The 25370-nt window shown below is 49.0% G+C and overlaps 1 protein-coding gene and 1 long non-coding RNA gene across 6 annotated transcripts in view; one reads left to right on the forward strand and one right to left on the reverse strand.

The window, feature by feature from the left end:
- Positions 1-8360: 8360 nt before the first annotated feature.
- The window catches only part of KLHL24 (kelch like family member 24), a 29983-nt gene continuing 12973 nt past the window's right edge, over positions 8361-25370 (forward strand). The window contains exons 1-3 of one of the 5 annotated variants that reach the window (XM_037406220.1): positions 15379-15530; positions 17617-17742; positions 21255-22242. In XM_037406220.1, the coding sequence (XP_037262117.1) occupies positions 21323-22242 (920 nt within the window). In that variant the 5' untranslated portion in view covers positions 15379-15530; positions 17617-17742; positions 21255-21322. Of the gene's footprint in view, positions 8442-15378; positions 15531-16727; positions 17743-21254; positions 22243-25370 lie in introns of those variants that run through there. The other 4 variants (XM_037406221.1, XM_037406222.1, XM_037406223.1 and 1 more) reach the window with 4 other exon arrangements.
- LOC119156477 lies at positions 8561-9155 on the reverse strand. Its single transcript, XR_005107156.1, has 2 exons — positions 8893-9155; positions 8561-8663 (listed from the first exon to the last, which is right to left on the reverse strand). It is a non-coding gene; the product is annotated as an uncharacterized LOC119156477 (long non-coding RNA).

A 25370-nucleotide genomic window follows, 5' to 3' on the forward strand; every position in this document is an offset into this window, starting at 1 on the left:
ATCCTCCTTTGGCCAATCCTCCTGTTTTTATTGTGTGTTTAGTTTCCTCTTTTGTCTCCAGCTTGTACAGCTGAAGCTGAACTCACGGTGTTAGAGGCAGCTTGGCTTAGTAGAGGAAGGTGAAAGCAGCACTGAGAGCATGCCACATTCAGGGGGTTCTTGTATAGGGTAGGATGATCAAGAGGAAGGAAAGCAAAAAATCTCCCTCCTGCTTTCCTCTGCCTCCTTGTAATAGGTTTTTCTTCATTTTGTGTAGTCTGTGAAGCACTTTGGCATTTTCCTTTCCCAGCTGATGTAAATGTATTCCAGCTGCCTTTTGTGCTAACTTTTGGTAATGAATGCTTCCTTTTCTAAGGCCAGTCCCATCTTTCCACCAAGTACTCCTCCAGGAATACAATCAGAAAATGAAGAAGACTTAGGAGACTTCTCAAAAATAGCAGGTGTGCTTTTAAAATTACAAATTTTTAACCCTATCTTGGGCTGTTTTTTCTTTGTTTGTCGCCATGACTTTTGACCTTAGGGAATTCATTTTATCAGGCTTTTCTCTGATGGTGAGAAGCTTCATATTTTCTTTATCTGTTTAAGTGAAAGCTGAGATTCAGCAGTGATGATTTGATTCCAGTTGCTGAAGCTCTAAACAAAGCATTAACAGTTGTGAAAGCTGAAGTTAGATTGTATTGGCTGTGAGCGCTGGGAACGGAAACCCTGTAATAACTAGGTCAGTTGATAGCTGTGGTGTTGTCTGTGTGCTACCCATTAACTGCACGGCAGAAAGGACCTTAGTAGCTCAAGCAAGTGTTGACTAGTGGTAGCAGTGATCACTATCTGCAGTCTGTCTCCTATTGCCAATGCTTATGATGTAATTTTAACCCTTTTTTTTTTTTTCTGCCAAGCACCTCCCTTCCTTTCTTCTTCTGTCGGTCTGTTTTTATAGGGCTGCCTAATATTTACAGAATCCCTTGCTCAGGGATTAGGCTGCCAGTGTACTAGCTAGTTTCATTATTTGGACAAGCACCAGGGCAGGACTGAGGTAAATGTTGTGCCTTTGCAAATATAAGGGAACAAACCCAACAGCAGGGAGCTGCTTTCTTGAGCTCTTCTGTCACCCAACACTGCAGCAGCAACACGTTATTTAATCCTGGGGCAACTCCAGCTTACTACTTTATGGTAGCAACTTCCAAATACATTCTTCTTTTTGGCCTTCAGAAACTTGTCCTGGCTGCACTCCTACTGTTTTCACTAAAGAATTACCTGCTAGCTAAATGAACTGCTCAATCTGGGAAGAGCTGAAGGCATGTCTGTTCATGACACGTTTGTCTATCACTTTTAGCTTAAACATACTGAATTGACCTATTCTCTACTAGCTTGAGCTAGCTGCCTGGAATTACTGGCTAAATAACGTATATCGATGGCTTCTGTCACATAGTAAGTTTACAGAGCTACGTAACATCACAGACTACTGCTGGTACATATGTATCTCTGGTTTTTACATGTTTAGCAAACTGAGTCCAGAGACTGCTTTGCATCCTTCCCTGACCTTCTTATTCTGTGTCCTCTGTTACCCATTGATCATGCTCCTTGATTAAATGTTGAGCTGTAGCCAGCACCAGACCGTTTTCAATGGTCTGTTCCCGAAACCAGCATCTCATCACTGTGGCATTTCTGTACTGTACAGCTTGACCATGCCAGGTGAATCTGCCCAGACTGGCCAGGGGTCCTGTGTCCCGTCTTAGAGAGTGCAAGATTCAGGCAGTCCCTGGAAAAAGCCATGGGCATGGGGCCATGATTAAGAGGAGGGTCAGAAGAAACCACAGCTGGGACACCCACCAACAATGGACTGAGAACAAGGAGCCGACACATTCTTAAGGCAAAAGCAGAAACTTAGAAACTTATTTCTGAAAGTTCTTGTTACTTGTTTTGCTTCACACAGTCCTTGTAATTTAGCTAACAGAGCCCTTATGAACCCAGCGAGTCTGAGAGTGACCAGCGAAGAATAATGGGAGCATGTGGCTGCCTCGGGGAAGAGGCCAGGTGAAGACTGAGAAAGAAGATGCTGAGCCAGCTTGGTATCGCATTGAGATCTGGAAACTTCCTCCTCCAGGTAATGAGCAGGTTGCTGAACTTGAAGATGGCAATGACCTTGTATGTATTTCTGACTTGGAAAGGGACTCTTCCCCGAGTGTCCTGTCTCTGCAGAGCTCCCACAAGGCACGTCCTTGTTGTTTGTCTTCTTCCTCTTATTCCAGACCACGTCCATTTTGTGACCACCGGTGTTGCTCCAGGTATGTGTGATCCATGACCAAGTGGCTGCTGTTGGCTGTTCCCCCTTATACTTCCCCCAATGCTACAAAACTCATCACCAGAGCTGCCTAGGAGCAAGCACATAACTAGTAAAGCTGAATCCACCCAGCAACGTATTGACAGCTACATCTTCAGACCTCAACACACTTCCTGATGGTTGTGGGAGGGAGCATTCGTTCATCTGAAGTGGCCTGTTCAAAGGTGCTAGCCTCCAACAGGAGGACACAACAGCAGAAGAGGACCCTTGGGAAGTTTTTGAGTTCTACCTGAAGTCCCAACACTGCAATCACTTCCACTGTGCAACCAGATAAACGCCGCAGAAGCAGCCTCACGACGTGGAGTGCCCTGCTGGGGGGCTTACAGCCAGCTGCGTGATGCAGAGGCAGTTCCTTTGTGTGGAAGCAGAGATGGGGACTGCAGCTGGACAGCTGGACACACATAGCGAGGCTCACCTCACCATGAGTTATTTTCTAGCACAATGCAAAGCCTGACATAACCTTGCCAAGCCTGCAAAGTTGCTGGATTTTTGTCTGTGTTTTCAGTACATTAAATACTAGCTTTAAATAGAACCATAGAATCATAGACTCATAGAACCACAGAATGGTTTGGGTCGGAAGGGATCTTAAAGCCCACCCAGTCCCACCCCCCTGCCACAGGCAGGGACACCCCCACCAGCCCAGGCTGCTCCCAGCCCCGTCCAGCCTGGCCTTGGGCACTGCCAGGGATGGGGCACCCACAGCTGCTCTGGGCAGCCTGGGCCAGCGCCTCGCCGCCCTCACGGGGGAGAATTTCTTCCTCATATCTAATGTCCATGTGCCCTCCTTCAGCTTCCAGCCATTCCCCCTTGCCCTGTCGCTACGTGCCCTTGTCAAAAGCCCCTCCCCAGCTTTCTTGTCGGCCCCTTTAGGTGCTGGGAGGCTGCTACAAGGTCTCCCCAGAGCCTTCTCTTCTCCGGGCTGAACAACCCCAACTCTCTCAGCCTGTCTGTAGGAGAGGTGCTCCAGCCACTGATCATCTTCGTGGCCTCCTCTGGGCTCGTTCCAGCAGGCCCACGTTCTTCTTCTGCTGGGGCCCCAGAGCTGGACGCAGTGCTGCAGGTGGGGGTCACAAGAGCGGGGCAGAGGGGGAGAATCCCCTCCCTGGACCTGCTGTCGGTCACGCTTCTTGTGATGCAGCCCAGGATGCGGTTGGCTTTCTGGGCTGCGGGCGCACACTGCCGGGTCACGTTGAGCTTCTTGTCCCCCAGCACCCCCAGGTCCTTCTCCTCAGGGCTGCTCTCAATCCATTCTCCACCCGGCCTGTATTGACACAGGGGGCTGCCCTGACGCATGTGTAGGACCTTGCACTTGGCCTTGCTGAACTTCACAAGGTTCACACGGACCCACCTCTCCAGCCTGTGAAGGTCCCTCTGGACGACATCCCTTCCCTCCAGCGTGTGACCGCACCACACAGCTTGGTGTCATCGGCAAACTTGCTGAGGGTGCCCTCAGTCCCGCTGTCCGTGTCGCTGACAAAGATGTTGAATAGCACCGATCCCAGTACGGACCCCTGAGGAACGGCCCTCGTCACTGGTCTCCACTTGGACACTGAGCCGCTGTCGGCAGCTCTTTGAGTGCAGCCATCCAGCCATAGCATGTTCTTATTTTAGCTATGGGGAGACAAATGTGATTTTCATTTCTGAAAATACATCTAGAATTTGTGAATCAGATTTTCTATAAACTGCAAGTTGGCACCTTTGTTTTATCACAGTTGTACCCCTTTTCTGAACCAGCACCACCTTCCATTTCAAAACCTACTCCTTGAGCCTCCTCCTATCCCTCCCTCTGGGCAGCTGCAGTTGGTCAAAGTCAGCCCCCAGCCGTGACTTTTTGAGGGTGACCTGTCTCACCTGCTCACTCTTGAAAAGCACCTCCTTTTTGAGAGTATCGCGGTGTTACTCTGCTAGTGCTGCACTTATCTTCCCAACTTTTGCTCTTAGACTGGTTTTGCTTGTATTTGAAGTCTCTGGGATGTTTCTAGAAGAATTGCTGCTTCCATGTTTTGTTTTCTTAGGGGCAGTGGGATGGCCAGGCATTGTGCTAACAATCCAGATGAGTGACTCCAGACTGTGCTTTCACCTTGTACGAAAGAGAGGTCCCAGCTGACCAGGCTGTAAATGCCAGATTATTTGGGTTCAGCGTTCGAAGTCTGGTTGTCACCCTAATCACATTACTCCCGTGTGTGTTATTGACTTATAGAGGTCAGCAAGCCTTAACCCTGACGTGTGGATGGGCCAGCTGAGCTTGAGAAATCTTTGATCCTCTGCTCATAGGCTTTTCAGGGAGTGGTGTAGGTAGGCTACTATTTAAATCAGCCTTTATTCTATTTGAAGAAGTTGAATTGCAGTCTGGGGGTGCAGTATGGTCACTCCCAAAGCCGCAGGCAGAACGAGCTGAGACATCACTTAGTGCTGTATTTTAAGACCTTATAGCCCAAGATGAGATGCACCCAAGTGAAACTGGAAGGACTGAAGCCCAGGGATGGGGCTGAAGGTAAGAATCATATGAAATGCAGTAGGTGCAGGCCATGGGAGCTGATGAGGGCTGTAACCAGCCTTCCCCATTCAGAACAGTCTTTTCCTTCTCCCTGGAAGAAGGGTGCTCTTTCCTCAGCATTTTGCACCACTACAGATTTTTCGTGCGAACAGACAAGTGCTTCCTTTTTTCCCCCCACCAAGAGAATCAGTTTTTGAAACAAAACAGCGGCAGTTACTTCCATTCCCTGTTGTACGCAAACGGGGAAGGAAATGTGATTCTTGCAAGTTGGTTTCTACTAGAAGTGCCCCATTTTCTTTTAACTTAGTCCTGAATTGCTCTTTAAAAGATTTTGCCAGTGTTACTCACAAAGAGGTTCTGTCATCAGCATCAGACTCCCTCCTGCTTCAGTTTATGTAACCAACAAGATGCTTGGGTCACTTGTCTAGTGCTGGCTGCCATGCCACCCATTTGAATTTAAAAGCATCTTCTCGGTATTATTAGTTAATGGCTGTTTATGCACAAATAATTCTTCTTCTAAGTAAATTATACCTTTGATCTCCATAAGTGGACACGGCCCATGCTAGGAGAAGTAGAGGCCTGTTGTCCTCCGTGAGATTTTGATCTTGTATTCTTCCTGCACCTTCATCTGCTACTGCAGCCAGGCTCTGGCGTCCGGCATGTCACGGTAAGAAATGCAGCTTCAGTGGGAAGTAACTGCACTATAGTTCAGGCCCTTGTTCCACGGCTTGATAAAACATGACCACCAAAGCAGCTCTTGAAATGAAGGAGAGCTGTTCTGCTTGGCAAGGGCTGGGAAATGGAGGAAACTGCCATTTATAGTGAATTATGTGGAGGTCTGTGCTTTAGGGCATGCTTGATGTTAATGGTAGGGACATCGGCTGGACTGAAACTTCAGCTCTTGAGTCTTTTCACAGAATACGCTAAGTGGCCCTGTGAACTGCTGGCAGCGTGACCCCAGCCCATGGGAAACAAACCTAGTCTCGGATTGTACTGAAGTCTAAAGCAATGCTGACTTCTATTTTTCACTGAGGCTTGTCGATCTCAGCCAGTTCTGCGGACACATACCTAACTGATGAGTTCACACTCCGAGTGACGCTCCAGAGCTGTGACCAAATTTTGCTTTGCTTTTTGGACTGCCTGAAGCTTAGAAATGCTGGCCCCAGCATCAGTGCGGTCCTTACAAGCCTCGTGATGGGCTTTGGCTAGTTTGCAGCACAGATTTTCTTCTCGGGTTGTAAAGACTCTCAGCCTGTTACTTGGGAAGACCGTAAGAGGAAAAGCCAACACGATGCTCCGTGTGCTCCGTACCCGCACCACCTGCTGACTGGCCTCGGGCTCCTGTGTTCCCGTCTCTGCAGCATTAGGTCTATTGGACTAGAAACCCACATGGACCCAAAACAAAAGAAAATGTTCAAGTGAAGCTCAATCAGAACAGGCTAAAGCCAAATGAATCTTTTTTGCCACAGGTCGTAACAGGGGAAGGGAGCAGGACATTTTACAAGAGGGAGTTGGCATTTTGTGTGGTGCACACAGCAGCTCACAGAATCAGTCATTTCTTTTGACCACAGTATGAGATAGTTCCTGCTGGTGGCTGGTGTGGGGTCATTTACCACCGTGTCTTATTATGCAAAAAATAAGGGTGCCTTTGGAAAATATTGCTCGTCTTGGAACATGAGTTTTTCACTCAAAAGCCAAAATTTATGTAATTAATTCTTGTCTCTCCTTTCCTGACTTAATGAAGGGCAGAATCAGTCTGCTCCCTGGCAGCTGACTTCTGACAGCTCAGCCTTGCTCGATCTGGGGGAAAGAAGCAAACTGGAAAGAAACAGAATTTTACACGTTTTCAATAAATAAATACATAACTTTTGGTCAAAGTGCGATTTGACTTAATACACTGCCACACATGCTCTTCTGTACAAAGCCAATACATACATCTGTGTGATTTCCAGTTTATTTTTTTCCTCCACAGCTATTTTGTTTTGCTCACAGCTAACCTTTCGATGCTCAACTTGACAGTGGGAGGAATGGCAAACGTCTGATGAACGTGAACGCTAGTTTAAAAAATTGATGATAGCACTCAGCTAGTTCCACGTCATTGTTACAGCAGCTGAAGTTTCAGCCAGTTTTAAAATACTGTTAAAAACCTGAGCTTTTGCAATTTTTCAGCAGGGTGTCTTAATTGTCGCTTTTGCAAGAAATGTAAACTTGTGTGAAACTGGTCTTCGGGCAGTGTCGTCAGCTTTCAAGACAATTCAACATTAGTTATAGAGGAAGGGTGTTTAATCTTACCGCTGCACGGTGTGAGCCAGGGAGCTGGGGAGCGTGGAGGAGCCCTGCTCCACAGCTCCCACCTCCCTGCAGCCTGTGGAGCAATGAAGTTGGCACATTGTTAGCTAAGTAGCCGAGCAGGTGAAAAAATATTAATCTGAACAGATATTATGCTGTAGAAATTTACTTTTTGCTAATTATTGCTAGTAGTAAAAATCGTTATTGTTACGTAACTGAATTATGAATGACCTAAAGTTAGAAACAGCGTCGGTGAGTTAATATTCTTATGCAAATAAAGGTATTGCATGAAGTGTGATGATTTAAAATATGAAAAGAGGAAGTGCTGAAAAAGTTGTAGTATTTCCTGATGAGGAACGGAAATTATCTGAGTATGCTTTAACTGCCTTCGTACTGAATTTGAAGGTGTTGTGCTGTGAGGAGCCTGTGCGTTTGCTTGTTTGTTTTTTAAGCTGCTCAGAGTAATCTTAGCTTAGCAGAGCCACAACTTTCCGACTAGGAATACAGCAGCTTCCTGGCAGCTGTGGCCAGAAAAACACATTACAATGTTCTAGCCCAAGCCCTCCTCCTCCTGCGGGATGAAGGCCAGGCGGTCCCATGCTCTGTGAGACCCGTGCCCCAGGCTCTGCAGTCCCCAGCTCCTGGGCAGCGAGGGCTGCAGCCCGCTCCCCAGGTGCTCCTCCAGTGCCGCCTGGGTGCCCACTGACCACCCCGCGGGTGGGCACCCCAGCGGGGCCGAAAGCTCTGCGGCTGGACGCACCAAGACTGGCGTTGGCTTTAGCCTCGGTGGCCAGCAGGCAGCTCAGCCAGGCTAGGGAGCCCATGCTGGCCGTGCCACACTGCCGGTAAGCCGTGGTTTACCCAGGGCAGGGAGCGCGGGCAATACGTGCTTGGGGAAGCTCGCAAGCACCGGTTGGCTTGCAGCGTTGTCATACCCCAAAGCCTGCCGCTGCTGCAGACCTTGGTGGCGAGCAGCAGCCATGAGTCCCGGGAGGTGCTGTGAGGGCTCCTCAGTAGCTGTCGGGTCCGGGGCTGTGCAATCCGTCAGGGAAGCTGTCTGGAATGTAGGGCATTGGGACAGCTGCGCCAGGCCAGGCGAGGAGCGCAGGAACGCGCAATGCTTTGGGTTTGGAAAGCGTGACAGATACTTGCGCTGGCTGGTATCAGGGCCAGGAGGTGGAGCCCAGCGCGGTGGCTGCGTTAAGTGTTCCCGAGCGTCGGGGCAGGAGCCGAGGCGCGTCCAGCTACGTGTGAAATTTGGGAGGTGTGACATTGGAGAAAGAGGGGAGCAAAGTCACCTTAGACTTGAGAAAGCAGGTAACTTTTACAAGTTTGTCACTTCTCATTTTAGAAATTTTCGACTTTAGAAATGCTACTTTAATTTTTCTGCCAGTCAATATTGATTTAAAAAAAACCAACAAAACATTTTCCCATTATAAAGAGAATGAAGAGTTTTGATATTCCAATGCCATTTCCATGGTATCTGCCCAGGGGAAAGAGAGAGTAGCTTCAGAATTTCATACTCTTCTTAGTGTGTTTCTGTGGTAGAAAAAAGATGGGCATTATTAGGTTTATGTAGTTTTGGGAGGAAAAAATATAAATATAGCAAACTTCTAAAGAAATGAGACATGCATTTGCCTTTTTATTGCTTCCTGCCTACAGTAATGACATGTTCCTCATTTCAGTTCTCCTCCCCTTTTAAGATTACAAAATGTTATCTCCTATACATAAACATGTTAATAAAAAAGGCCAAGAAAGCCTGTCATACCATACGTAGTATTTTACACCTTCCATTTTTGTTTCAAGGTTCAGTACAGTGCAGACGTATGCCAGAAAAGTCTAGTAGCCAGCTGTGACAAGACGGAACAACCTGTTTATTCTCAGAAGCTCACCGACCAGCCGATGTGAGCCTTACAATCATTTCTGTGTACCGATACTGGTTATGAATAGGTTGGGTAGGGTAGGCTTAGGATCAAAGAGGAAACCGCAGATTTCACAATGGTTTCTTGGCAAAACAACGTGTTGATTTAGCTGCTGCACTGGAATCTGCAAACCTTCATTAGTGTGTTTTTCCTGGGATTACTTTGGCTACCGTTTTCTTTCCTGTCTTCCTGTGACAAAGCTTTGTCCAGGACCAGAGATCTGAAGTGGCTTTAGTCTGGCTTAGAATTTCAACTGAGCAGAGACCTTTCCTTACAGAAACACGCAGTTCTTTTCCATAGGAGTATTTCAGGCTCAGAAACAGTCCCGTTTTAGACCTCCAGGCAGGTGCTCAAAAGCTTGTTTACAAAGGAGGGAGCGACCGGGGTGTTGATCGAGGCTGGGATTTTGGGTGCCACTCCGGAGCAGCTGTATCAGCACGGCAGCTGCCGCCACATCCCTCCCCAAGCATCCATGCCCAAGGCAGCCACGACTTTTGCACAAGGCAGCAGCGTTCAGGCTGGGAATTCCAGGCTGGTGGGTCCCACCGGTGGGTGCTGGATAGCAGGGGGGCTCTTTTCTGTGCTGCTCTGCTGGGTGCAGGAAGCCTGGGATTTGAGGACAGATTTCCCAGTTGTCCTTCTGGCATCCCACGATTCCTCCATCCTCTGAGAGCCGAGTCCTGTCAGTCAGCTTGGAGAGACACCGTTTTGCACCGCAGTGCCAGTAACGGCGAAGCAGCTGCTTGTGTCTTGGAAAGCTGGTGCTGTGCCATTCAGCGCGTCTGGCTGCAAGCAGGGGTTGGGGGGAAATCGTGGAGCTCCTGGTGACCTAACCCTCCCTGGGTTAACTTCACCTGGTGAAGCTTTGTTGATGACCAAAGTGAAGGGGTACCCAAAATTATAAGATGGCAAAAGTCATCTACTGATCTGCCCAAGCATCACCCCGGAGGCGCAGCAGCAGTAGACTAGGCGAGGACCTCCTCGGCACGCAGGGTGGCTGCACGGCGGCTGGAACCTCAGTGTCCCAGCCACTGTCAGGGCGAGCAAGGGTGTCCATCCAAGCCAACCCACTTGTGAACTTAGGATCAATTCCTCAGCCTGGTGCCAGAGGGGTGTGTACAGCACCAGAGGAGCTGGTGGCACGGATCTGGGAGCAGGGAGGTCACTGGGAGCTTGGCAAGCGTGGGATTCCCAAAGGTGGAAGAGTGGCAGGCACACGCCAGTTCAGGGTTTTTTTTGAAACCTGCCTTGTTTTCTGCTTCACTGGCAAACAAAGCTTTTCACAGTCACTTGGGTTGGAGAAAGGATTTATCTAACTTGTGAAGCACCTGAAGGTCTTGGAGGTGAAGAGGTGCAATGCTCCTGGCCGTCACTTGGTCCCAGCATTGGCAAATGGTTTGAGGAGGGAGCTGAAGTGCGGCTGAAGGGCAGAGCTGGAGCTCTGCAGCAGGGAGCTGCAGAGAGGGGGGGCCTGTGGCACAGGGACGTGTGAGAGAGCACTCGGTGAGAGAGCACTCGTGAGAGAACACTTCACGTGAACGGTTGTGGGGCTGTGGTTGGACTTGAGGTTACGGGGCTGGGTGGGAACGTGGCGATTCTGCCACATCAGCTTGGGGAACTGTTTTTGCAGGTACCTGCCTCGCTCTTTCACTCGGTCACTGGCTGCATGTGTGTCTGTGCTGTTCTGCAAGAACAGCTCCCTCCAAGGCTTCGCCTGTGTGGCCAACAATTTTTATTTCTTTGCTTCTTATTTCTCCCTGAAGAGAAGAACCAGACAAACCCCAGCAGACTCTCTTATCTCCCCTAGTGAGGCATTGGTTTCATGTGTCTCAATACTGTTAAAAAGAAATAGTTCAGTGTTTATAGCAGCGGTGGTGCAACGTTCATTCCTCTCAGCTCTGCAATTACACTCCCAGGCTTGGGAAATGGGAGATACTGGGTGGAAAAATGAGACACACACTTTCTGCACAGGAGCGCTGTTGGCACTGGCCTTGTTTAGAGGTGCTGACAGCAGCGAACGGCTACTGGGATGAGTGGGAAGAGAGGGGATTTGCACGGGTCAGGAACATGGGCTGGCCAAGTGAGGATGGGGGCTACGCAATGCTAATTGCAGGGCTGAATTAGCGAACATGTTATTGATGTTCTTCCCAGGTGGCTTTTGTGCCTAAGTGAAGTACACCCTCTGTCATCCCAGCGTCCCCACGGCTGTGATCCCAGTGTCCCCACGTCTGAGCAGGAGTGAGCCCCGAGCATGCAGGCAGTGGGACAGTGCCCAGCACCCAGCCCAGCACCAGCCATGCGGATCGGGCATGGCGTGGGGCTCCAGAGGGTGCCCCGTTTCACTCCCCGTGGCAGGGCCCGCACTCATCCTGCCCCTCGCCACTGCGGACGCACGCCCAGGGAAGCACTGCCGGCCTGAGCAAAGGGCTGGGACGCGCAGCACGCGGAGCCAGAGGGAAGGGGGATCTACAGAGTCAGCCAAGAGGCCGGGAAAATGGAAATCCTGAGTAAGAGGTGCCTGGGGAGAGGGGGTGCTGGTTTGCCAGGGCCCTTCGCTGTTCAAGCGCCAGCACAGCAGTCTGTGTGGCAGAGGACGTTCCCTGGTGTAGCTGCTGTTTCCAACAGGTGATGGGAAGGGGAGAGGCTGCAAGGGGCCAGCCCTGGAAAAGTGCCTTCCACCCCGAATGCTCGTACCTGCTGATGATCCCACAGGGCAGCTCAAGTCGGGGTGGCCCACCGGGCTTTCGGGAGGATGATAGTGAGAATCTGCTCAAAGTCAAGGGGAGGATTTTAGCAAGTTTTGGTGTGTTCTCTGTAGTTCTTTAAGAAGTCTTTTACCAAGCGAAGAGACTTTGCTGTACTTTCATCGAAATCCAGCCTCTTCTTTTTAATGCTATTTCCATACACCTCTTCCTTTTCACTTACTGCACCTTAGCACTTTTTCCTGGTGTACTGAAAAAGCAAGTTCCTCAATGGTTACTGAACTCACTCTTCTCTTCCTCACAAATTTTTAACATCACCTTTCCCCTTGCTCAGTACTGACTGTTGTTTGTAATCCTGCTGAATGGCTTCTGTCATTACGTTTTGTGCCTGCTTGCATCAGGCTCTGCAATGATGTTGTCACTCAACACCACCTCTTTCTTTTTGAAGACTTCTGTCCACTACAACTTTGTCTAGCAATGCCAGAACCTGTTCCCCCTCCTTGTGCTGGGAAGGATTTGTTTCATCTCTGCTCCACTCCTTGCACAGCTCCTCATAACGTTCCTTATGTTGCTTATTAATTGTCAGTCATTATCCTGCACTCATCTTAAATGTCTAAATTCTGTCTTTTAGCCAGTGATAAAATCCACGTTGCATTCAGGGTTTTTAATGTTGTTCGCTAGTTAATGTTGCTCTTCTCTCTGATCAGCAATCAGGGTAAGGGACAATCGGGGTAAGGGACAATCGGGGTAAGGGACGTGGCACACAGGCTGTCCTCTCCCCCCGTATTCTCCTGCAGCTTCCTGCTCTCAGTTGCCGCGGCTCACCTGCATCTCTTCCTTCCTTCAGCTCCCAGCCCTTCCCCGGGCTGGGTAGGATAAGTGTCCGTTAGCAGTAAATAGCTACTAAAAGAAATCACGGACTTTCTTTGGTTGTTTTCTTCATTTTACTTGAAAACCATCTGGGTTATGCTTAATTTTAGAAAGATCCAGGCAGCAGCTACAACGCTCCTCACAGCAGAGAAAAATTCTCAGGAGTGTACTGGCACACCGCTTTCCAAAATAGTTAGTCTTGATTTGGAGGAATGCACTGACCCATTTAGGCGGCACAGTGCATCGTGGAAATGTGTCTGAAAAGTGCCGGATGGTGGTGGTGTTCAAATGCAACACCACCAGAAAAACACATGAACTGTTGGGTGGATGCATGCCAACATTTTCACGCAGACTTCTAATTTTAGGCTTTAACCTTTGGGTGCCCCAAAGATGCCTTGAAAATCTGCAAAATCACTGACCTCTTCAAAAAAAATTGGCCTAAATGTTTTACAAGTACTTGACATTGTTAAAAAAAGTATTAACAAAGCTTTATAGAAATGAGTAATCTTTAATAATTGGCTTCAGCTTCTCAGGCAGCATGTAACTGCTTATTTTGAGAGAAATGCTTGGTGCAGCTTGAGCAGGAACAGCCAACCCCCCTGCCAGCAGAGGAATGAAGACCAATAGGATGTAGTAGCAATTCAGGTATCCTTAATTTCAGACATCCTTGGTGACGGTGGCTTTCAGAACTGGAAGTGCCTGGATGTGACTGCACGCATACATGTGCACATTATGAAACAATTGATTGCTCAATGAGTGTTTTTAATTAGTATTTTCCTTTTAAATGCTCCATTTACCCCCTTCACACAAGGTATTTTTGCCACGTGCAGGTTTTATTGGAGTAAACATACTCCATTCAGATAGCTCCTTCAAGCCAGTTCAGAAGTATCTTGACCCTCTTTCAGTTTTTTCCTTCCCATGACGCATTCCTTTAATCCCGCTGATGTTTTCTGAAGTGAACTCTGCACAGTCATATTGACCCCAAGAGTTACAGACGAGAGGATATATCAGATAAGAGATCCATTTTAAGCAAAACATTCTTCTACAGTCATATACTTTTTAGATTTAATGTCTTTGTAACAAGTAAGACTTTGGGTTATGAATCTTTATCTTCAGTGGGTGGAATAAGTTATTGCAACATAACTGTACTATATGAGGTGAGCTGCCTGCTGATTTTCTCTCAGCTTTCTGTTGTTTGGGGTCCTTTTTCCAGCCAGAGGATGAAAAATTGACCGAATGGTCTCACTTCTAATTAAATCTGTTATGCATTTCTGAGTTTTAGCTGAGCAGGAAAACGGTTGCAGGTTTCATTTGTTTAAGATCTTCATGAAAACAATTTACATGCCGAAATCAATTGCCATGTTCAGTCTATTTTCAGAAATGTAGCCTTTTAGTTAGAAATCCGAACTGTTCTGCAAAGCTGCAGTTTACCTGACCCCAGGGAAAAGCAGAGCTCATTTAGCCTGCAAAAATCTGAGACTGGCTTGCTCCAGAGAGGATCGGTCCTGGAGTCCAGACGAGGATCGGTCCTGGAGCCCTGGGCATGTGCTGCTCTTGGAATAGTTTCAGTCAAGGAGCACCATCAGCTACCGTGAAGAGCACAGGGCTGGCACCCACTGCCCGGGGAGGCAAGAGGAGGAGTATCCCGAGGTCAGCAGATCGTGTAGGTTCACTAAAAGGTGAAGATGTATTATGCCTGGGATTGACACCTAATATATAGGAGAGCAGAGTAGGTGGCAGCTAATAAAAGAATTCTTCCTTCCCCTGGGCACTCAGGGGCAGGAGGGAGAACTCATCCTTCTAGGAAGGCGAGCGGCAGCCAGTTACCTGCCAGCATCAGCTCCACGACGTTGCATAAAGCCTTGTTTAGTACCTGGTAATGATCTTAATTTAAGCATGCACATCCCTGCCCTCGCCTCGCTACTCTGCATGAGGGACTTGCAAGTTTGCTTATGCTAAAGGGCAGAGCAAAAATAAATTTCCATACTCCCAGGCATGTTCCATCAGCCTGTGTTGGAGCATGGGCCGGTGTCCAAATACTTTGGATATGAAGCGAATCTGGGCTGCAGGACAGGCTCAGACCTGCTCTCGAAATTGCAGGGCGATGACACCAGGGTCCCGCTTTGCTATCTGCAGTTGAGCCGCTGCCACTGCTGCGGCCCCCAGCCGCCCTCCCCGGCTTCTCCGGGGGCTCCCCTTTCGGCCACTGCGGAACAGGGACCGGTGGGAAGCTTTGCCGGTTGGAAATGGGGTGGTAATTGGGTGAAGCTGGGGCTCAGGTAGAGAAAGGCCCTCGTTTGATGGGGTTTGGGGGTGTAACAGTCTCCGGTTTGGTCATGTAGGCTGAAGAGGTGCACTGGGACTTGTGGCACTTGTCAGTCTGGGAGGTGGCTCGTGTTGGGGGGTCCTCGGGCTGGCGGCAAGGGCCCCCCGGCCATGAGTGCCGGCAAGGGTCCCCTCGCCAAGGGTGCCGTCCGAGGCCCCGCTGCCTCACGGGGGGGACGACCGGGACCGGGCCTCCGCGCGTCCCCCGGGCCGCAGCGCCGCTGGGGGCTGGCCCGGCCCCTCCGCCTCCCTCGGCCGTTCGCCCCCGGTCCCACCGCGGCGAGACGCGCCGCGGGGCCCGGTGCCCGCGGCCGGCAGGGAGCGGAGCGGCGGGAGCGGGCGGGGCCGGGCGGGACTACAGCTCCCAGGGCCGCGCGGAGCCGGTGACATCATGTGCGGTGGCTGCGAGGTCACATGCCCCGCCGGCCCCTTTGTTTTGAGCGGCGCTGGCAGCGCGACCAGCGGCGGCGAGGCCCGAGCGCACCGCACCGCTCCGCTCCTGCTCCGCTCCCAGCCGCCCCGCTCCCACCGGCCCGGCCCCGGCGGCAGCTCCCGCGGGGCGCAGCGCGGCGGGGCCGCTCCCGGCTGTGAGTGCAGGGCTGCGGGCCGGGGGCGCGGGCGGCGAGGGGCCCCGCGGCGGGCCGGGGGCGCCGGGAGGAGGGCGCGGGGTGCCGGCGGGGCGGCGGCCGGTGCGCGGGGCCGGCCGGGACCGTTAGGCACCGCGGCGGGAACAGTGCGTCGCGTCCCGGCCCTGCCGGGCAGCGCGGGGCGATGGCGGGGCAGGGCCGTTGGCAGCGCCGGTGCCCCGGGACCTGTCGGCTCTGCGCGTGTGTGTGCCCCCGGCCGGGGCGGTGCGGGGCTGGGCTGGGGGGTCCCGGGGCGCCCGCGGCAGTTTCGTAACGCGGGTCTCCCCCGCGCCCCTCTGTGCCCCCCGGCGGCGGCGGCGGCAGCGGTAGCGGGGGTGGTGTCTCAGCGGCCGCTGATTGGGCGGGCGGGCGGGGGGAGGCGGGGCCTCAGCGCGGGACCGCCCGGGGATTGGGCAGGGTGCGGGGGGGCTGTCGCTAAGGCGGCCCGGGGTGAAGGTGAGCTGGAGGGCGCGCGTGCGCGCGGCGGCCGCGGGCCGGGGGGCGGCGCCATGGCGCAAGCGCTGCCCGTCACCGCAGGGGGGGCGGGGCGGCCCGGCCCGGCGGGCGGCGGGAGGGGCGGGAGCGGGGCGGACCGCGGCGGGGGCGGCCGGGCTGTGCGGGCGGCCGCGGGGCCGGCTTAGGCCCGTGCCCGCGGGAGGCGGCGGGGTTGCGCCCTCGCGGCCCGTACCTCCGGACGCGGCCATTTTGTGCCGGTGCCCCCTGTCCCCCGCCGCTGCCCGCGCGTGCTGCTGCTTGTCACTTGCTGGCTCCGGGTCCCCGCGCGCAGCACCGCGGGGCAGCCTCGGGGCGCTGCGCGGTGAAGCCGCGGGGGGTCCCGGGGCGCCCCTGGCCGTGCCCCCCCTTCCCCGCCCCGGGCCGTGCCGTAGCGCCGTGTGCGCGCCGCAGGGCGCTCGGGCCGGGGAGCCCCGGGGCCCCTCAGGGCGGCTGGCGGCGCCCCCCGCCCCCCGCGGCGGTTTGGGGGTTCAGCGCGTGGCGCGGTTGCGGTGACCAGCCGGGGGTGCAGCCGTTGGGGGCGTGTCCGGGTGTTTGGTTGTTTTTTCTTTGAACAGACTCGCCGTGCAGAAAAACAGCAGAGAAACCCGGGGGGGGGGGCTCTTTCCCACCCCCCACCCCCACCCCCACCCCCCGATCGCTGTTGCGCAGCGCTTTTGCTTCCCCCCCCCCGGGGGTGCTTCAGCGCAGTCCCCTGCGGACCCGCGCGCCCTGCGCCGCTTGCTTCGGGTTTGGTTTCTTGTACCCAATAACCGCCAGTGCCGTGTCCGAATCGGCTCCTGTTTTTCCTGGGTGATTTCTGAGGACAGTTGGCTTCTTGTGTGTGTCATTAGCTTGGTTACTCTTCAGTTTTGGCATTCGAAGTATATATTTTTTTAATCAAAACAGTGTCTTACATTGGAATAAAAAACTTGCGTGCAACTAACTCCTGTCGATCCTGTTGTTTATTAGTCAGTCTTCTTAAAGACTTCATCCTGAAGGCATCCAAATGCTCAGTTGCTGTTGTAAAACAAGCAGATTTTTTTTTTTAAAGTCCTTTAAAACCAACAACTTCTTGGTTTTTGGTTGTTTTTTTTCTGATGATACAAAGATAGAAGAAGGAAAAACAAATGCTCTGTTTTGCGGAGGAGGGAAAGGTTATGCCCCTCCCCCCCTCCTTCCTCTCACAAGAAAACAAGGGCAGCACGTGCTGGGGTTGCAGTGGGGGCACCGGGGGTTTTGCTCCGCAAGATCTGCTCTGCCTCTTGCGGTAAGCAGCCATCTGAGAGCGGCACATCTGCGGTGGCGTGAGCTGAAATCACAGATCGAACAGCTCCAACCCCAGTTACGGTTCCCACGCTGCAGGACAAAAATACCATTTCTTTTACTAAGTTTGGTCGCGTTACCTCGGGGGTGCCGGTACTGATGTCCTGCCAGGTAATAGCAGGCGTGACTGGCCCGCCAGCTGCCGCGCTGGCTCAGCCGTGCCCCAGTGCTGGGGCTCCTGCCCTTCCCCGGGGCAGCGATCCCAGCGCCTCCTCTTCTCCCTTCGCAGACGGACACCGATCCGGCCACGGACACCGATCCGGCCGCGCCAGTGCGGGTGCGGAGGCGACGCGGCAGCGGGCGCGGGGTGGAAGCCACCTCCGCTGGCAGCAGCAGAAGCCCAGCTCGGCTTCAGGTACTCTTGAAACTGCCCCCTGAGGGCGAGCCAGCCGTGGAGGCAGCGCTGGGGCACACCTGATGACGAGGTTTTACCCAGGGCCTCGCCCCAACCCTGGCTGCGTGGTGCCTCTGCTCCTGGCGGTTCTGCTAACGGACCGGGGGAGTTGGGTGGCGCAGAAGTGGCACTAAAAAGCTCTTCCAGGAGGCTGCCGGCCGGTGCCAGAGCTGTGGGTGAAGGGAGAGGGGTAAAACCCATGAGGATGTTGCAGTGGAGGAAGGAGGAGTTTAGCGCAACTTGAAAAGTAGTTTGCATAGGAGGATTTACTGGGAGAGGCTGTCGGGGCAAACTTTTTATAGAGCTCATTTACCGGCTCCTGAATTGGGCTCTCAGATTATTTCTGGGGAACGTCTTGTGTAGACAAGCCTGCAGATAATACAGATTAAGGAAATAAGAGGAACCTGGTCTTCTGGTGAACCCAGCCTAATTTATAGAGATACGCAGGTAACATCGTGCTGGAGCCATGTAAATTTGTGAAGCATTTTTAAAAGCTGTTGATAGAAAGTGTGACTTGTCTTTCCTTTCCAGCTGTTTCAGTAGGTAGTCTCTGATGTGCTTAAGGTCTGTCCTTGCTGACCCTGGCTCAGCCAAGCAATCCAGTGCATTTTGTATTTTTTTGATACAATAGTTTCAAATTGTATTTAGGGGAGTTCAATTGAAATTTAGGGGAAATTTCTTCTGTTTTTCTTTTGCTTCATTTAAGCTTACTGAAGAGATCTCAATGTTAAATTCTGCAATTAATAGGTTCTTTAAAATGCAGAGTCTGTAGGCACGTCTAAGGACCTTTATATCCACGGGAGAGGTAGGCAGGTGTATCTCTGGAGCGTGTGTCCCTCCTTTGGGCACTAAACGGTGTGGCATCAGGCACAGATTCCCCTTTGCCTTTCCAGCTTTGGGGCTGAAATGTGGGGCTGTCAGCTGGAAGTGGTGACATTTTAAAACTGCCAGAGCAAGATTTGCAAGAAGGCCATATGTATGTCTGAGAGAGCTGAACATGTGATAGTGTTACTGGTAGTCTTTATAAAAGGACTTGAGCAAACCTACAGAAGTAATTAACTGGATAGAAATCAAAGCCTAGGGCATTAAAAAGCAGTAATTTCTGCCATGGACTGTTAACTCTTTTTCCTTTTTATTCTTTTATTTGTGAATTTGCAGTATTTATCCCCTTGATTAGTTTTTGCTGCATGGATTATTTTTTTTTTTTTTAGTCTCACATTTCTTTAAACCATTGGGACATTAAAAAAAAAAAGTCATTTGCTGACTGATGTTCTGTTGTTCCAAGCTTAAAGAAGTCGTTGCTTCCTTCAGTGAGCAGTCTTAACTCAGAGCCCTTATTTCCATTTATTGGTGATTGCATCATATAGTGTCGTCTTAAGTCTCCTAACATAATGAGAAAGATTTAATCTTGAAGCTTCTTTTGCTTAGTTGCTGTGTTTTGCCCTTTCATGCAACATGCCCCTGTCTTGTTTCTGATTTCAGGCTGACTTTGCTTAGGAAAGCTCCATTAGCTTTAATGAAGTTCTTCTGATTGAAATCTCTGACACTGGAGTCAAGCCTTTAGGCTTTATATTCTGATTTTCATGGCTGCATTTTCCATTTCTGCTGCTGATGCTTCATTTCTGCCCACATTCTCATGCGGAATAGCATGGGATTGATTGCAGATAAAGGTCAATGTCAGGGTTAGTGTGGTAGCAGCAGAGCCGGTAAGGAGGTGGTGGTGGTTCGTGGTTTTGTTTTTTTGTCCAGCCTGCGTCATGACAGGGTAAAATGGTTGTGAAATACACTGGATAGAATATCAGCTACAGATTAGACTGTCCATTTATGTCCTGTTAAAATCTCTCTGAAGTGATCTGTTACTGGATAGGCTACTGGATAGGCCCATTGCGACAGTGTTTTTCAGGCATCAAAGTGACAACTGATCCTTTCTAATTCAATTAAAATTAAATATTTTGCAGGGTAAATGAGCCATACCAAGATTCTATTTTGTAAATACATGTAAAAAAATTTATATGGCAAATGATAGTTTTAAAACCTCTTTTCTCAATGAGTAAATGTACAGCGCATGTTTTTTTCTTACTCTTTGTTAAGATGGTGCCTTTTAAAGGTGCTGCGTAAAAAAGCGTGTTCATTGTGTTCTATATTAAGCGATGATGTAGCCAGACTTGGATTGGGTAATTGCAGCTCTAAAGATGCTAGCACGTCAGGAAATGAAATTGCTGTCGGCAGCTGACGTTTACTGACTGTGTTAGTGGGGAATGAGGGACACTGAATGTAACCTCTTGGAGGCATGAAAAAAATTTCCATAAGCTTTAAAATAATACAGTGCGTGCCCTTCTCTAAATGTACAAGTAAATATTCCATGCATTTGGAATGATGCCTCTGTCAGACCCAAGAGGGGGGTTTGCCCAGCCTCTTGCCGCCTCAGTATATTTTCATCCACTTTGTTTTAGAGCCCAGGAGTGGCAGCAGGCCCTGTTGCTGCTGGATCGGTCGATGACGTTACCTCCAATATGCACTATCTGCAAAACTGGCTCCCTTTTTCTTCACCTACAGACTTTAATATCTACATACGCTAATGTTTGAGGACCTGATTTTTGCAGCTTCAGTGCTCCGGTAACAACAGTGTGTTTTAATATTGGGAGAAATGTCATACACTTGTATCTGAAAGTGGAAAGCGTTTGAGCAAAAAATTCTGCTAATAACTATTTGCTAGTTGTAATTTGGAAAACAGAAAATCTCCCTGTCCTCAGCAAGTTGTCTTTGGTTCTTGTCTTCAGTAGTTTTACACAATGAAATACAATTTTCTTCATTTTGTTTTGTGCGCTAGCAGTTTACAGTCATTTTTAATTGAGTCTTAGATTATCGGTGAACTGATTTTTAGATGCTAGGAATGAACAGGTAAGAACTTACAGTCAAGGTTATCCACTGAGATAACTGAGTATTATTAAACACTAATATTGTAAGACTTCATTATTAGACTTTATAATGAAAAGGGAGTGATTTCTCAACTGAATTTTTACTGTAAAAATTTCAGTTTGTTTGGGTTTTTTCTTCTTCCCCTTTTGACTAGCATTGTTATAGTAGTACTTGGATGCTCCAGCTGAAATGAGGATTACACTGGAAAATTAGAACAGCCCAAGCTCTGAATCTTTATCCAGGAAATTTTTGGCTTCTGTCAGCCGGGTGATTTGCTGGAGCTGAGATTTCAGATGCAATTTCAGCGGTGCTGGGACGTTCAGAACTTGCCATCCATGAGATTGTTCTGTGTTGGTTTGTGTTTAACCTGTAGCAGATAAGGCTGCGTTGCCCTGCACAAGGTGCAAGGTAACTTGCCTTGCAATACTGTGTCACCTCTAGTAAAGGTCAAAACTTGTACCAGTTCTTTGAGTAACCAAACAGGTATCTTGTCTGATTCTTATAATGAGATTAAGAACGTATCAGACTGAATACCCAAGTGTTTTGTTTTCCAGACTCCAGCACTGCGAAGGAGAAACTCTGCAAATTCTTCTCAATGACTCTATAGCCAACTGATGTAACAATGGTACTAATATTGGGACGCAGACTGAATAGAGAGGATAGTGGGATACGAGATTCCCCTGCAACCAAGCGGAAAGTTTTTGAAATGGACCCAAAATCGTTGTCAGGCCCCGAGTTTTTCGACTTCTCCTCGGGATCATCCCATGCTGAAAGCATTCTCCAGATCTTCAATGAATTCCGAGACAGCCGGTTGTTCACAGATGTCATTATCTGTGTGGAAGGAAGGGAGTTCCCCTGCCACCGGGCGGTCCTCTCGGCCTGCAGCAGCTACTTCAGAGCCATGTTTTGCAACGATCATAGAGAAAGCAGAGAGATGTTGGTGGAGATCAATGGCATTCTGGCTGAAGCAATGGATTGCTTTTTACAGTATGTATACACGGGCAAAGTAAAGATCACAACAGAGAATGTGCAGTATCTCTTCGAAACATCAAGTCTCTTTCAGATCAGTGTTTTACGTGACGCCTGCGCCAAGTTCCTGGAAGAGCAGCTGGATCCTTGCAACTGCCTGGGAATCCAGCGCTTTGCAGATACGCATTCGCTCAAGACGCTGTTCACCAAGTGCAGGAATTTTGCGCTGCAGACGTTTGAGGATGTGTCCCAGCACGAAGAATTCCTTGAACTGGGAAAGGATGAGCTTATTGATTACATTTGCAGCGATGAACTGGTGATCAGTAAGGAAGAGATGGTGTTTGAAGCTGTCATGCGCTGGGTGTACCGAGCAGTCGAGTTGCGCAGACCAGTGTTACATGAACTGCTGACACACGTCAGGCTCCCGTTGTTACACCCAAACTACTTTGTTCAGACTGTGGAAGTGGACCAGCTGATCCAGAATTCCCCAGAGTGCTATCAGCTGCTGCATGAAGCCAGGCGATACCATATCCTTGGAAACGAGATGATGTCTCCCAGAACTAGGCCACGCAGGTGAGGAAACTGGTTTTTCCCCCCCCTCCTAATTTCTGTAGAAGGACATAGTTTGATGTACAGATGCTTGATATACACATGCCCAGAAAAATATCTCTTGCAGATTATTTTATTTTGCTTTCTGGAGCCACTACAGTTACGCTTCTGTACTTCCCCATAACATGTGAAGCTCACACGTGTCTTGAAAACGTACTTAAGTGAGTCTTTCTGCACAGATCACTTTATGAAATAAATGAGTGTTCAGGTAAGTGAAGCTGTGTTACCTTGCAAGTAATATATTTTCTAAAGGTTAACGTTTGCTAGATGAGATCTTAAGTTATTTTATACAATAGCAGTGTCTACGGTGCTATAGCAGGTAGACTATGCCGTTTCCCAACCTTCCTTCTTTTTATAACAGTCATGTAAGTGTACAGCACACTACAAAGGATGGGGATTCAGAGCATTCAGTTACATCACAAATACTTCACAGATGGAGTAGTACACACATTTGTAATAGACAGCAGAACAACAGGTTCCTAACTATAAAGAAACTAAATTTTGCATTTTTAAAGAATTATGAAACAGTCCCTGAAGTATTTCATGCTTATTCCATGACATTTTAATAATTCAGAATTGCTGCTGCTTAATAATGTGTTACACAAATAGGTGACTGAAGCTGCAAGAAGAAATGAGGAAGAGTCCATTAGTGGCATTTATGAGCAATGGTGGTTATGATTATTCTTTTTCCCTGAAATACATTTTCCCAGCCTTACCTCCACATGATAGTTGACATGATAGTTTATTGTGAACTCCAGTTGATTTTAAGCTGCAGTTATAAAATCATGTGTTAGATTAAGACAATGCAATGATCTGGTCTGGACAACAGATAGTGTTAGGAATTATTCCTCTGTTTACTTTTAGTTGTATGTGGTTGCTGCTCAGTGACTGTGCAGGGAACCTTTATTTTTTTTTGGCATGTGTTAAAGGCTTGCTTATAGTGGGGGAAATAAACATTTGGCAAGCGTTTGTCCCATTAGTGGCTTTCCAGTCTTCAGTCCTGCCAGGAGAGAAGAAATTCTTAAACTCTTTGCAGCCCGGCTGCCAGTTTTTCTAAGCTGTACGCTGCCAGTTTGTTTCATGAGCCATCGGAGAGGGGCTGTATCTTGTGGTGTTTGTTCTACGTTTAGCACTCAATTTGATAAAGAGAGCAAATACACTCAGACTTAACAGTTTTGTGCGGGTGCATGGTGTGTACATGCTTGAGAAACTGAATAGCCTCAGTGTAGCATTGCAGTTTGTGAGCAAAGTGCCTTGCTTAACACAGGTGATTTCTGAAGCTGGGGGGTGAGGGCAGTGTTGGTTTGGTATGTTGTGGGTTTTGGTGGGTTTACTGCTGAGCTTATTAAACTGCACTATGAATTCGAGTAGGCGGGAACAAGAGAAATAATTTACAAAGAGAAAAACTGGCTGGCCTCCCAGCAGGAATATTTTTCCCCCCCTTTTCTACATTACATTCATGGAATAGTTCTTTGTCATTTGTTTCTGTTGCCTATAGCAAAAAGAGATCGTGTTTTAAAATAGTTACCAGGCACCCTTTCCCCCATGTTTTCATCACACATTTTTTGGGCATTTCTGGGGGGTTTGGGGAGGACACTGGAGGAGCTCTCTTCCTTCTTTCTTGCCTTCCTCCAGATTCTTTCTTTATATAAACTGTTTCTAAAAGGAGACAGGCTGCAGGATCGGAAATTCCTATGCCATTGTTTTTATTGAAACTTCTGGAAATTAATTGTCATTGCTTGTATGGGTATGTGTGCACCTACGGTTGAAGTGTTCTTTTTTTAAAAAAAGTGTGGATTGCAATTCGCAGTTGATTTTTTTTTCCTTTTCTTTTTGAAGCCAGTGAACAGTTCCCTGAAGTAAATAAAAGTTTAAAATGTGGTGTAAGGGTTGCCTGCTTGCCTTTTTTGCCACTAGGCATGGTTGACAAATGCAAAAGGTCTTTTTGTAAGAGCTTTTCAGTTATGTACTTGCAACAACATAGTGACATCTTGAGGCTGTCTCTCCTGCTCCTTTTAATTCTCTCTTGTCCCCTGCTGTTGTGTTGCACAGCAGATCTCTAAGCAGAGATCAAGCAGTGAGCAGTAACACATCGCTGTATACAAACCAAAACAGGCTCTTTCTGCTGCTGTATGCTTTGAATTATCTTCAGATTTCCATGTACCTGTGAATTCAATCGCAGAGCTTCTGTTAAGCTGTCTGGCAATGGTACACGAGTGCTGTCTTCAATTAATGAAAGTTACTATTTTTATACATTTTAACACCTCCTTTTTTGGTTGCCTTTGGAAAGCTTTAATGGTAGTCCCTTATTTCCACCCCCCCCCCCCCCCCCCAAGGAGAAGAGTTTTTATTTCACTTTGCATTTCTGTTGTCACATTACTACTAATAAGTGAATTAACCGGGGGCGGTGGGGTGTGTGTGTGTGCAAAAAAAGTAAGAGATTTACCAGAACTCCTGTAATTTGTCTCCCAAACTTAAAATGTTCTTGAATGTAATCTGCTTGAATTACTGCAAGTTCTTCTGTCCAGCTGACGCTGTGCTGGTTGGTGTTCTTGCCTCGTCTGGAAGTCTGCGTGTAACTCGGGACCCCTTGGGACCTGTTCTTGGGAATGCCTGGGATTATAGGATATCTGCCATTCCCCTTTTCTATGTATTACATCTCTTCCTGATGGCAAGGTGTCTCCTGGAACATCTCTAGTGCCTGTTCTAGCACGCCTCTGTTACTTTGCTCACACCGTTTCTGCTAAGGGTTACAAGGAGGACTTTCTGTACCACTCATTGAGATCATAGCTTTTTCTAATCTCCATGGAGAATCCTTAGTTCCTTTCTGTAATTAGCCTTTGCCTGTATGCTCTTTTTGTGCACTCCCACATTTTCAATTTTTGTTTTTTTAAACTGATGTGGCCTCTGTAATTTGCAAAAAAATCTTCTGGAACTAACATTAAAAGCTATGAAGTGCAAGATTCCTTCAAGAAAATGTACTGGAGAAAATGCTTCTTAACTGAGGAAGGGATATGGTTATCTAGGTACTAAAATGTTGGGAATTTTTTTTGTAGTCTGTGGATTTGAAATACTGTATTAAATATTTTCTT

Source organism: Falco rusticolus, chromosome 13 (genome assembly GCF_015220075.1).
Source record: "Falco rusticolus isolate bFalRus1 chromosome 13, bFalRus1.pri, whole genome shotgun sequence".
Taxonomy (NCBI): domain Eukaryota; kingdom Metazoa; phylum Chordata; class Aves; order Falconiformes; family Falconidae; genus Falco; species Falco rusticolus.